Here is a 13010-nt window from a genome sequence, read left to right as displayed (position 1 = left end):
ATGTTATCTGGCATGTCACATATACTAAGGTAATGGTGTATGTTATCTGGCATGTCACATATACTAAGGTAATGGTGTATGTTATCTGGCATGTCACATATACTAAGGTAATGGTGTATGATATCTAGCATGTCACATATACTAAGGTAATGGTGTATGTTATCTGGCATGTCACATATACTAAGGTAATGGTGTATGTTATCTGCATGTCACATATACTAAGGTAATGGTGTATGTTATCTGGCATGTCACATATACTAAGGTAATGGTGTATGTTATCTAGCATGTCACATATACTAAGGTAATGGTGTATGTTATCTGGCATGTCACATATACTAAGGTAATGGTGTATGTTATCTGGCATGTCACATATACTAAGGTAATGGTGTATGTTATCTGGCATGTCACATATACTAAGGTAATGGTGTATGTTATCTAGGCATGTCACATATACTAAGGTAATGGTGTATGTTATCTAGGCATGTCACATATACTAAGGTAATGGTGTATGTTATCTGGCATGTCACATATACTAAGGTAATGGTGTATGTTATCTGGCATGTCACATATACTAAGGTAATGGTGTATGTTATCTGGCATGTCACATATACTAAGTTAATGGTGTATGTTATCTGGCATGTCACATATACTAAGGTAATGGTGTATGTTATCTGGCATGTCACATATACTAAGGTAATGGTGTATGTTATCTGGCATGTCACATATACTAAGGTAATGGTGTATGTTATCTGGCATGTCACATATACTAAGGTAATGGTGTATGTTATCTGGCATGTCACATATACTAAGGTAATGGTGTATGTTATCTGGCATGTCACATATACTAAGGTAATGGTGTATGTTATCTGGCATGTCACATATACTAAGGTAATGGTGTATGATATCTGGCATGTCACATATACTAAGGTAATGGTGTATGATATCTGGCATGTCACATATACTAAGGTAATGGTGTATGTTATCTGGCATGTCACATATACTAAGGTAATGGTGTATGATATCTGGCATGTCACATATACTAAGGTAATGGTGTATGATATCTGGCATGTCACATATACTAAGGTAATGGTGTATGTTATCTGGCATGTCACATATACTAATGGTGTATGTTATCTAGCATGTCACATATACTAAGGTAATGGTGTATGTATCTGGCATGTCACATATACTAAGGTAATGGTGTAAGTATCTGCATGTCACATATACTAAGGTAATGGTCGTATGATTATCTGCATGTCACATATACTAAGGTAATGGTGTATGTTACTCTAGCATGTCACATATACTAAGGTAATGGTGTATGCTATATCTGGCATGTCACATATACTAAAGGTAATGGTGTATGATACTCTGGCATGTCAACATATTACCTAAGTTAATTGTGTATGTTATCTGGCATGTCACATATACTAAGTTAATGGTGTATGATATCTGGCATGTCGCATATACTAAGGTAATGGTGTATGTTATCTGGCATGTCACATATACTAAGTTAATGGTGTATGTTATCTGGCATGTCACATATACTAAGTTAATGGTGTATGTTATCTGGCATGTCACATATACTAAGGTAATGGTGTATGTTATCTGGCATGTCACATATACTAAGGTAATGGTGTATGTTATCTTGCATGTCACATATACTAAGGTAATGGTGTATGTTATCTAGCATGTCACATATACTAAGTTAATGGTGTATGATATCTGGCATGTCACATATACTAAGGTAATGGTGTATGATATCTGGCATGTCGCATATACTAAGGTAATGGTGTATGTTATCTAGAATGTCACATATACTAAGGTAATGGTGTATGTTATCTAGCATGTCACATATACTAAGTTAATGGTGTATGATATCTGGCATGTCACATACACTAAGGTAATGGTGTATGTTATCTGGCATGTCGCATATACTAAGGTAATGGTGTATGTTATCTAGCATGTCACATATACTAAGTTAATTGTGTATGTTATCTGGCATGTCACATATACTAAGGTAATGGTGTATGTTATCTGGCATGTCACATATACTAAGGTAATGGTGTATGATATCTGGCATGTCACATATACTAAGGTAATGGTGTATGTTATCTGGCATGTCACATATACTAAGGTAATGGTGTATGTTATCTAGCATGTCACATATACTAAGGTAATGGTGTATAATATCTAGCATGTCACATATACTAAGTTAATGGTGTATGATATCTGGCATGTCACATATACTAAGGTAATGGTGTATGATATCTGGCATGTCACATATACTAAGTTAATGGTGTATGATATCTGGCATGTCACATATACTAAGTTAATGGTGTATGATATCTGGCATGTCACATATACTAAGGTAATGGTGTATGATATCTGGCATGTTGCATATACTAAGGTAATGGTGTATGTTATCTAGCATGTCACATATACTAAGGTAATGGTGTATGTTATCTGGCATGTCACATATACTAAGGTAATGTATGTTATCTGGCATGTCACATATACTAAGGTAAAGGTGTATGATATCTGGCATGTCACATATACTAAGGTAATGGTGTATGTTATCTGGCATGTCACATATACTAAGGTAATGTATGTTATCTGGCATGTCACATATACTAAGGTAAAGGTGTATGATATCTGGCATGTTGCATATACTAAGGTAATGGTGTATGTTATCTAGCATGTCACATATACTAAGGTAATGGTGTATGTTATCTGGCATGTCACATATACTAAGGTAATGTATGTTATCTGGCATGTCACATATACTAAGGTAAAGGTGTATGATATCTGGCATGTCACATATACTAAGGTAATGGTGTATGTTATCTGGCATGTCACATATACTAAGGTAATGGTGTATGTTATCTGGCATGTCACATATACTAAGGTAATGGTGTATGTTATCTGGCATGTCACATATACTAAGGTAATGGTGTATGTTATCTGGCATGTCACATATACTAAGGTAATGGTGTATAATATCTAGCATGTCACATATACTAAGGTAATGGTGTATGTTATCTGGCATGTCACATATACTAAGGTAATGTATGTTATCTGGCATGTCACATATACTAAGGTAATGGTGTATGTTATCTGGCATCTCTAGTCAAAATTCAACTTTCATGATTCAGATAGGGCATGCAATTTTAAACAACTTTCCAATTTACTTTTATCATCAAATTTGCTTTGTTCTTTTGGTATTCATTGTTGAAAGCTAAAACTAGGTAGGGCTCATATGCATATGTATAAGCCCTTGAAGGCTGCCTCTTATCTGAATGCATTTGACAGTTTTTTACAGCTAGATGGCATAAATTCATGTGTGCCATATAGATAATATTGTGCGAATGCCTGTGTAGTTACTTATGAGAAGGCACTGATTGGCTAAAATGCAAGTCTGTCAAAAGAACTGAAATAGGGGGCAGTCTGCAGAGGCTTAGATACAAGGCAATCACAGAGGTAAAAAACATATTAATAAACGTGTTGACTGTGCAAAACTAGGAAATGGGTAAAAAAGGGATTATCTGTCTTTCTACACAAAAAAAAAAAAATCTGGAGTAGACTGTCCCTTTAACATTGGCTCAGATTTTAGCAAAGTGGTCAGTAAAATCCACCAGGTAGTGCACCCGTTCTAGGGAGAACACTATAATAATACAATTCAAACAGCAGGAAAATATAGTTTACACGTATGGCTTGTATTCATCATACGAGTACTGTGTTATTTGTAACTTGTCACTGAACCTTTAGTTATAGCGGCATTTACTGCGGTCTTTAGTACATACCCAGTTGTGCCTCTTTGGCCATCTGTGTCTCGTGGATGATGTTGCGTAGAATCTGCTCCTCTTGGATCAGTTTATGCTTCTCGAGAATCTCCTGCTGTCTCAGGTAATGGTCATGCTGTTTCTGATACTCCTTTAATTCATTTAGAGTTCGCTGCAGGGACCTTAAAGGGACAGTCAAGGCCAAAAAAAACTTTTATTTTTCAAATAGGGCATGTAATTTTAAACAACTTTCCAATTTACTTTATCAACAATTTTGCTTTGTTCTCTTGGTATTCTAGTTGAGAGCAAACCTAGGAAGGCTCATATGATAATTTCTAAGCCCTTGAAGGCCGCCTCTAATCACATGGTTTTGTATTTGCTTTTCACAACAGTAGTTCAGGTAAACCATATAGATAGCATTGTGATCACGCCCGTGGGTTGTGGCAGACACTGCACTAATTGGCTAAAATGCAAGTCAATAGATAATAACTAAAAGTCATGTGATTAGGGGCGGTCAGGAGATGCTTAGATACAAGATAGTCACAGCAGTAAAAAGTGTATTAATATAACTGTGTTGGTTATGCAAAACTGGGGAATGGGTAATAAAGGGATTATTTATCTTTTAAAACAACAAAAATTCTGGTGTTGACTGTCCCTTTAAGCAAAACAAAATAATGTGTTGAATATAAATTTGCTAACCACTGTAGACTGCAAAATAAAAAGATCCTCTGTGACAATGCAGAAATGTAAACCATCAGCAGATATGTTTACAGCAAGTCACCACACCAGCTAAGAATGTGCACCCTCATCATAATCACTGTTCTCAAGACATTCTAAATGTAATGAAACCTTTAACTCAATAAGTAACAGTGGGGGGAAAAACTGTGACACCAAACATAAGTTTAAAACTAGAAACATAAAAAAAGGGCTCGGCAAACCCAGGACCCGGGAGTCACTGGCTCCTAGAATTTTACTCCTGGGGCTCTCTCTAAATATAGCCAAGGAATCATTTTTAAAAATGTAAGAGGCGCATTGTTCCTATTAGTTTACTGTCCCTTTAAAAAGTGGAATCCTGCCTTTTATCAATTTCTGTGACAAATCTGTGTAAATCCAGATCCTTTAGCAAGCAAATGACAAATTCTCAAATTTAGCCAATGCCTTCTTACAACTGTGTGCGCTAATGTAGGTACTTTGAGCCCAATTATCAAAAACTCACCTGCACTGGGGAAAATCACAAATGCTTTTCTCATTTTTGTGATTATTAAATTCTAAATGCACATCTCTATCTATACCCAGAATCCCTCTTACTGAGATCAAAGCTCTCAATCTAAAAAATTGCCTTTCTGAAATTTGAGGTATTTCACAGTAATAGGTTCGCTAAAGCTTTAAAGAATTGGGCCCTACGTGACACAGCGTTTGAACTTACCTGTGCTGCGCCTCCAGCTTCTGCTCCAACTTCTGCTGACACAGCACTGCGTGCTTTCTCTTCACTGCCTGCTCATAGCCAGGTTTGGTCTGCAGAGCTCTGTCGTAGCACAGCACAGAGTGATTATATTCCCCTAGCATCTAAAATGACATACACCACAAATAAAGGATTTCAACAACAACCTGAGTGGTGCGTGTTCTTTCTTTCACAGCTGAGTTTCTGTTTAATATGACGCTAAGGGCCAGATTACAAGTGGAGCACTAATTTAACACGCGGCCACAAACGGGCAAATTTGCCCGTTTTGTGCACGAGATAAAAAAAACAGACATTACAATTGGCTTTTTATTGCTATCGCAAGCTTGCTGTAGCAATTAGCATTACGAAAATTAAATCAGACATCATTTCATTTTCAAAAAGTGCCCCAAATGCCCCCAAAAATAGACGGTCTTTTAGTTTTTAATGGAAAAAAGTAGCATATACATATATTAACACATAAATATTTATGTATATGAGCATATACATATATATTTAAACATGCTGCCATCACTGCGCTACTTACCCCCTTCGCTGATACCATCTGACGGCATTACAACGAGGTTCCCATTGGAGCAAATGGAACCCCGCTCACATTGCGCTTTACTTGTAATACCAGTGCACATTAGTGTGCGCTTGTATTACTCAGTGGAGCGCTAATATCGCTTGCATGCAAATGTAAATAGTTTAAACAGAAAGATTAAATGTTTTAAACTTAAAAAAAGTGGCAAATCTTGTATCAAAAGGTTTAAAAACTTTCATTGTCAACAACAGAGCATGAGTGAAAGCATTTATGTGACACAAAAGCCAAGATAAACCACTCCTGCAATTACTTAAATAACTGACACTAATACTTGTATTATTAAACCTAGAGACTTTTTAATTTTGGACTTAAATCTGCTTTCCCTTTTTTAAAGGGACATCAAACACTTTGAGATTGAAATATACATAGTAAAAACAACTGCAATATATATGAATCATTTATTTTGCCCCCTTTCCTGGAGTTGAACTTAATTGGGGGTTTTCCAACACTAATATCTGGAAATGCACACTGGCTTCAGCAAAGGGGACAAGACTGCAAACGATACAACTTATGCTAACAAAATGACAGTGGCAAGCTTGTTCTACACCAGTAACAATTGCAGTAAACAAGGTGTTATACAAAACTGGGATGGTATGTTACAGGGATAGGAAAGTCAAAATTAAAAACTTGTATGATTCAGACAGATCGGGTCATTTTAAGACACTTTAAAATTCACTTCTATTTTCAAATGTGCTTCATTCTCTTGCTATTCCTTGTTGAAAGGTAATATGCACATATCCTACACTAGTGTGAGCTAGCTGCTGTTTGGTGCCTGCAGACATTTGTCTCTTGTGATTGGCTAATAGGATGTGTTCAGCTAGCTGCCAGTAGTGCAATGCTGCTTCTTCAGCAAAGGATAACAAGAGAATGAAGCAAATTTGATTATAGAAGTAAATTGGAAAGTTGTTTGAAATTCTATGTTCTTTCCAAATCCTGAAAGAAAATGTAGGGGTTTCCTGTCCCTTATAGTCATTGCAATTTTACATGAACATCATGCGCACCGCTACCTGTAGGTGCATGCCGAGCCCTTCTCGTGACGCAAGAGGAACGCAGATTGAACCCTGTTTTTGGCAATTTCCCGCACTACAGGCCGGGGATCGTTGATGGCCTAGTGGGTGGCACTCCCAGGCCTCATGAGAGTGCCAGTGACGTCACCAGACACGCACTTGGTAACATAACCAGAAAGCATTGTGTAGCTGCAAGGAAGCTGGATGGGGGAAGGTTCTTCAAACCCCTCGATCTCAGCTATCGTAGTAGCTACAGATCTCCAAGACCCTCATTTGAAAGAGAATTGTCTGCTCTTTCGAAAGGTGGTGGTAGCACACAACAGATCATTTAAAAAGAAAGTTGAAAAAACACATGGGGATTTGCTTGGGAATGGGAATGTGCAATAAAAATAATCTGGTATCTAGAGACTCATAAAAGAACGTTTATTTTCTATTAGACAAGTCCCTCTCTAAAACAAAAAGTATATTCATTTTTTAGGTATAGTTATAGTTAGGTATGGTCAGGTGATCACTGTGATAACAGTCAACACATTGCAACAAAAACTATTGTGAATCCGCTGGTCCTGCTGAAAAAAAATATTTACATTTGTGTGGGGCACTTACTGAAACTTGACTTACAATATAGTATGAATGTAGGTAGCAAAAAAAGCTAAAAATGTGCTCAGCAATGGGGTGAAAATGGCATTTTATTTTTGAAAGGGTTAAAAAGACATGAACCGGGGGCGGAGCCAAGAGCCGACAGAGATGGCCGCTTGAGAAAAAAGCTCTGCACAAGCATGATCAAAAAAGAGCCTAAAGCATATAATTACAGAGGGTAATGATATTGAAAAGCTGAACGACAAACAGCTAACTATACCAGCTATACAGGGATACCAATTATGTAGGTGGTTTTAGGCTGTGACACAACGATCTGATTATCAACTGATACACACAGGATTGGAAATATACAACAGAGGTTTTCTATCTGCGCCACAATCTTCCCAACCATTGTGTTACCCTGATACTACTAATTTTTGAGAGCTTGAAACTACACTAGTGTTACAGCTTACAGACACCCAGAAGAAGATGGAGCCTTCCGGGTTTTTTGCAGCGTTAGCTGATTTACTAAATACCCACCATGTGCAACTCCTGAACTCCATTGATGCAGCATTTGGCTCTTCTGTTCAGGACCCAATGGGCACGCATTCAGGCACACATTCAACCTCACCTGAGTCGGAGTTTGGCCCGGAGAGCCTTGGCAGCAATCAAGGTGTGATGCCTGGGGAATTGGAGAAGACGCTACTGGACACGAAGGATAGAGCTCCAGAGTCACCACGTGTGACGCTTCGTGGTCTGTCTTCCTCTTATATTTGCCTACTCCCTTACCCTTCCGGAGATCGGTTGGAGCAAGCCACAGAGAGTGTTTTGTACTCAACGAGTATAAAACCGAAGCTCTCTGCACAGGATTCTGCCGATAACGGAAGTTTTGCAAATCAGGGCTGGAGCGAGGTTGGACATCTATCATCCCAACACCTAATGTATTACTTTACCTCTACACTCTCTAGACAGGCTGCCTCCAGGAGCGGCATTGGATATTGCTCCTTAGGCCGCTGTTATGCTATCCCTGGGGCTCTAGAATTAAAAATCCCTGCTCCCAAGGAAAACATTGGAGGGCCCTTGCAGTTTGGAGATACGGTTCACAGGCTGAGAGATTGTTACATATCATTAGCTACCGGGGTGGGGTAAATTCATAGAACATTACTCTGGAACTGTATACCACTCATCTTCTCTTCGCTATCTTAAGTGTTTATGTTTTTATGCCTTTGCCAACCCTTACCCTACAATATGTTCTGTAGTCTCCCATATGTTATTTTAGGGGCTACCTTACTATTATTATCTTACAATCTTTATTGTCATTCCATTGTATTAGTGCCCTTGTTAAATTAGGTGACTGTATTCTTAGAGCCTGACACCTAAAATTGGCATGATTTCTATTGTGCTTATCCACTCCAAGTAGATTGCAAGACTTTCTCAGCTTTTCATATTGGGTACTGAAAGTTTGTAAGATCTCCTAAATCACTGTTAATTTTTGCTATGGCTTAATAACTGTGTATCTCATTCCCAGAACACTTTTATAGATGTATTTTACTGTTTTTTTGGGGTTGGCCTGGTGTGGGTAATAGATGTTATGTTTTACTGTTATACCTCAGTTAATTATTTTATTATGTTTATTACTGATGCATGGTCATAATTATAGGAGGGTGAATCCTGCATAAATTATTATTTACCTAAGTTCCAGTTCCAGTGACGGTTATTAGCCGGACCTTTAAGTCTAGAACTAGCCCTTAATTCAGCTGCCCAGCTTGAGATCCTCTAAAATTGTGTAGTATATTTATAAATGCACCATTTTGCTGGAGGAGATACTGCAAGTGTTGCACGGCTAGTATGAGACTTTATCCTCAAAAACATTTCAGTGTCTGACCTGATATATTTAATATATGTGGGATTTTGGGTTTCCATTGTCTTTGTAATACTATGATCTCAGATGCATTAACTATCTCAAATGATGACATTGGTTAACCCTTTATTTTGCGCATAGCTTACACGGATTGACTCCACTGCCAGTAGATACTTTCACATTTTTTAGCTATGCCGCTCCTACACATGTATCATGGGTTAGTTAGTGTATGTTTTATGGTTTCTATTGGGGCTATATACATAATCGTTTCATAACATATTACACAATATAACCAGAATCTATATAAAATGGACCTGGGCACTAGATCTAGATGTGGAGTCATGCTTGCCTGGCCCGCTGTCAGCGGCCGAGATGGCGGGCTTGGTCTTGACTACAATAGTTCCCCAATGTGAACAATAGTTACTCTTAACTTTTGCATGACTAGAGGTAGACAACACTGAGATTTTTATTATCTCAAACTGGCCTCTGTATTGTGAAGTAGATTGTCCTACCATTTTACACTACACTACTAACTTGTTAACCCGTAACTACATATTTCAAGCACTCTGCTAGATCTTTGTACTTTTGCACACATCATACATCACCCCATATGGCCTACCGCACGGCTAGATCGACTGAAACAGATAATTTAACAAATACATACAGCCTACGCAGCATATCCACATATAGAAGTTGCAGCTTCCCATTAGTATACTGAGTAATGTTCTTTAGTTTGGTATTCCTGAGAGGCATAGATAGAGCCGTTCTAAAATAGTTAACTTGGAGGGTTCAGTTACTTACAATAAGCACCGAATGTACAAGTACCACTGTATGGAACCTTCTTGATATATTTATTTGCTCACCATATTTATATTACCACCCTCCTCCTTCCTTAATAGACCTCACCAAGTGCTAGTGCAAGCTGGACCTGCACGTCCGCCATTAGTTATTATCTCCCTTCTCATAATAAGCTCCAATCTTTGTAGCTTGCTAGACTATTATACCAGATATAATGTTAACCCGGCAAAACTAGTTCATCTTTGTGTACCCACTAGTACCCAGTGCGCTTACGAGATCATATGCTGTCCGGTCTCATTGCAGCATATTTATTTTGAGCTATGAACCCACTGCTCAATTAACCACCTCCCTCCCCACATCATAATATACCTCCTAGTTTAGGAGGGTTAATTAAGCGGTTTCTCTTGCCTATACCGCACCCTTAATATTGTATACCTATACTCAACAACAAACCCTGTCCCTTTTTAAACATTAAAATGTACTTTACAGCTGCAAATAGCCTCCCCTTTCTAAATTGTGCAGCAGGAACAGTAAAAAAAGTTATTATAAAATTAAAACAGTTTCTGGCCACTTTGAAATGGTTGCCAAGCTCCGCCCACTGATCACATCACGATCTTGGCTACATTTAAGCACTCTGCTGAATAGCATTGACAGTCGGTTGCATCCAACTAGTGAGCCTTTTCTGATTGGATCCCATATGCAGCCCAGGTCATCAGTGGGCGGAGCTTGGCAGCCATTTCTATATACCAGATCCGAGAGGGTCTTACCATGTTCTATCTGGGGTAGAACATTTTGGTCTACTGTATGCATTTTCATGTAAAGAAAAAGGAGACCCGCAAGAGGTCTCTTATATTTGCAATCACCTCCAATCACTTTAGTAATCTTTGTTTTACAAGGTCCAAGAGAGGCCTTTCTGTGTAGTTTTGGGGGTTTCCAGATCAATTGGCATTCTCACTGTAAAAGGTTTGTGTGGTACACTGGTCTTTACCTACCTGATTTTCTTTTGCATAAATCTACTCTCTGTATCAGTGGTATATTATTATATGTAATATATGTATAGCTCTTATAATGTTGTATGCCTTGATATGAACCTCAATAAAAAGAATAAAAAAAAAAAGAAGACATGAACCCCAAAAAGTTTCTTTCATGAGTCAGATAGAACATACATTTTTAAAACAATTTTCCAAATGACTTCTATTAGCTAATGCGCTTCATTCCTTTGGTATCCATTGTTGAAGGAGCAGTAATGCAGTACCAGGGGGTCAGCTGAACATATCTGGTGAGCCAATGACAAGAGGAATATGTGTGCAGCAACCAATCAACAGTAGTGCATTGCTTCACCTCACCCTAGGTATGCTTTTCAACAAAGTAGACCATGAGAACAAAGTGAATTGGATAATAGGAGTGACTTGGAAAAGTTGTTTAAAATTGTATGCACTGTCTGACAAACATAAAATAAATAAAACATAATTTATGTAAGAACTTACCTGATAAATTCATTTCTTTCATATTAACAAGAGTCCATGAGCTAGTGACGTATGAGATATACATTCCTACCAGGAGGGGCAAAGTTTCCCAAACCTTAAAATGCCTATAAATACACCCCTCACCACACCCACAAATCAGTTTAACGAATAGCCAAGAAGTGGGGTGATAAGAAAAAGTGCGAAGCATATAAAATAAGGAATTGGAATAATTGTGCTTTATACAAAAAAATCATAACCACCACAAAAAAGGGTGGGCCTCATGGACTCTTGTTAATATGAAAGAAATGAATTTATCAGGTAAGTTCTTACATAAATTATGTTTTCTTTCATGTAATTAACAAGAGTCCATGAGCTAGTGACGTATGGGATAATGACTACCCAAGATGTGGATCTTTCCACACAAGAGTCACTAGAGAGGGAGGGATAAATAAAGACAGCCAATTCCTGCTGAAAATAATCCACACCCAAAATAAAGTTTAACAAAAAACATAAGCAGAAGATTCAAACTGAAACCGCTGCCTGAAGAACTTTTCTACCAAAAACTGCTTCAGAAGAAGAAAATACATCAAAATGGTAGAATTTAGTAAAAGTATGCAAAGAAGACCAAGTTGCTGCTTTGCAGATCTGGTCAACCGAAGCTTCATTCCTAAACGCCCAGGAAGTAGATACTGACCTAGTAGAATGAGCTGTAATTCTTTGAGGCGGAGTTTTACCCGACTCAACATAGGCAAGATGAATTAAAGATTTCAACCAAGATGCCAAAGAAATGGCAGAAGCTTTCTGGCCTTTTCTAGAACCGGAAAAGATAACAAATAGACTAGAAGTCTTACGGAAAGATTTCGTAGCTTCAACATAATATTTCAAAGCTCTAACAACATCCAAAGAATGCAATGATTTCTCCTTAGAATTCTTAGGATTAGGACATAATGAAGGAACCACAATTTCTCTACTAATGTTGTTGGAATTCACAACTTTAGGTAAAAATTCAAAAGAAGTTCGCAACACCGCCTTATCCTGATGAAAAATCAGAAAAGGAGACTCACACGAAAGAGCAGATAATTCAGAAACTCTTCTAGCAGAAGAGATGGCCAAAAGGAACAAAACTTTCCAAGAAAGTAATTTAATGTCCAATGAATGCATAGGTTCAAACGGAGGAGCTTGAAGAGCTCCCAGAACCAAATTCAAACTCCAAGGAGGAGAAATTGACTTAATGACAGGTTTTATACGTACCAAAGCTTGTACAAAACAATGAATATCAGGAAGAATAGCAATCTTTCTGTGAAAAAGAACAGAAAGAGCAGAGATTTGTCCTTTCAAAGAACTTGCGGACAAACCCTTATCCAAACCATCCTGAAGAAATTGTAAAATTCTCGGTATTCTAAAAGAATGCCAAGAAAAATGATGAGAAAGACACCATGAAATATAAGTCTTCCAGACTCTATAATATATCTCTCGAG

The 13010-nt window shown here is 37.8% G+C and overlaps 1 protein-coding gene across 1 annotated transcript in view; it reads right to left on the bottom strand.

Annotated features, from left to right (window-relative positions):
• Nucleotides 1-13010, bottom strand: part of TTC17 (tetratricopeptide repeat domain 17) — a 327287-nt gene that overhangs the window by 278626 nt on the left and 35651 nt on the right. Inside the window, exons 8-9 of the mRNA XM_053689293.1 lie at nucleotides 5209-5348; nucleotides 3804-3964 (exon numbers count right to left, since the gene is read on the bottom strand). Coding sequence (XP_053545268.1) covers nucleotides 3804-3964; nucleotides 5209-5348 — 301 coding nt within the window. The remainder of the gene's footprint in view (nucleotides 1-3803; nucleotides 3965-5208; nucleotides 5349-13010) is intronic.

Source organism: Bombina bombina, chromosome 7, assembly GCF_027579735.1.
Source record: "Bombina bombina isolate aBomBom1 chromosome 7, aBomBom1.pri, whole genome shotgun sequence".
Classification (NCBI taxonomy): domain Eukaryota; kingdom Metazoa; phylum Chordata; class Amphibia; order Anura; family Bombinatoridae; genus Bombina; species Bombina bombina.
Note: the sequence above shows the minus strand (reverse complement) of the source record. Positions and strands in the feature narration are given on the sequence as shown.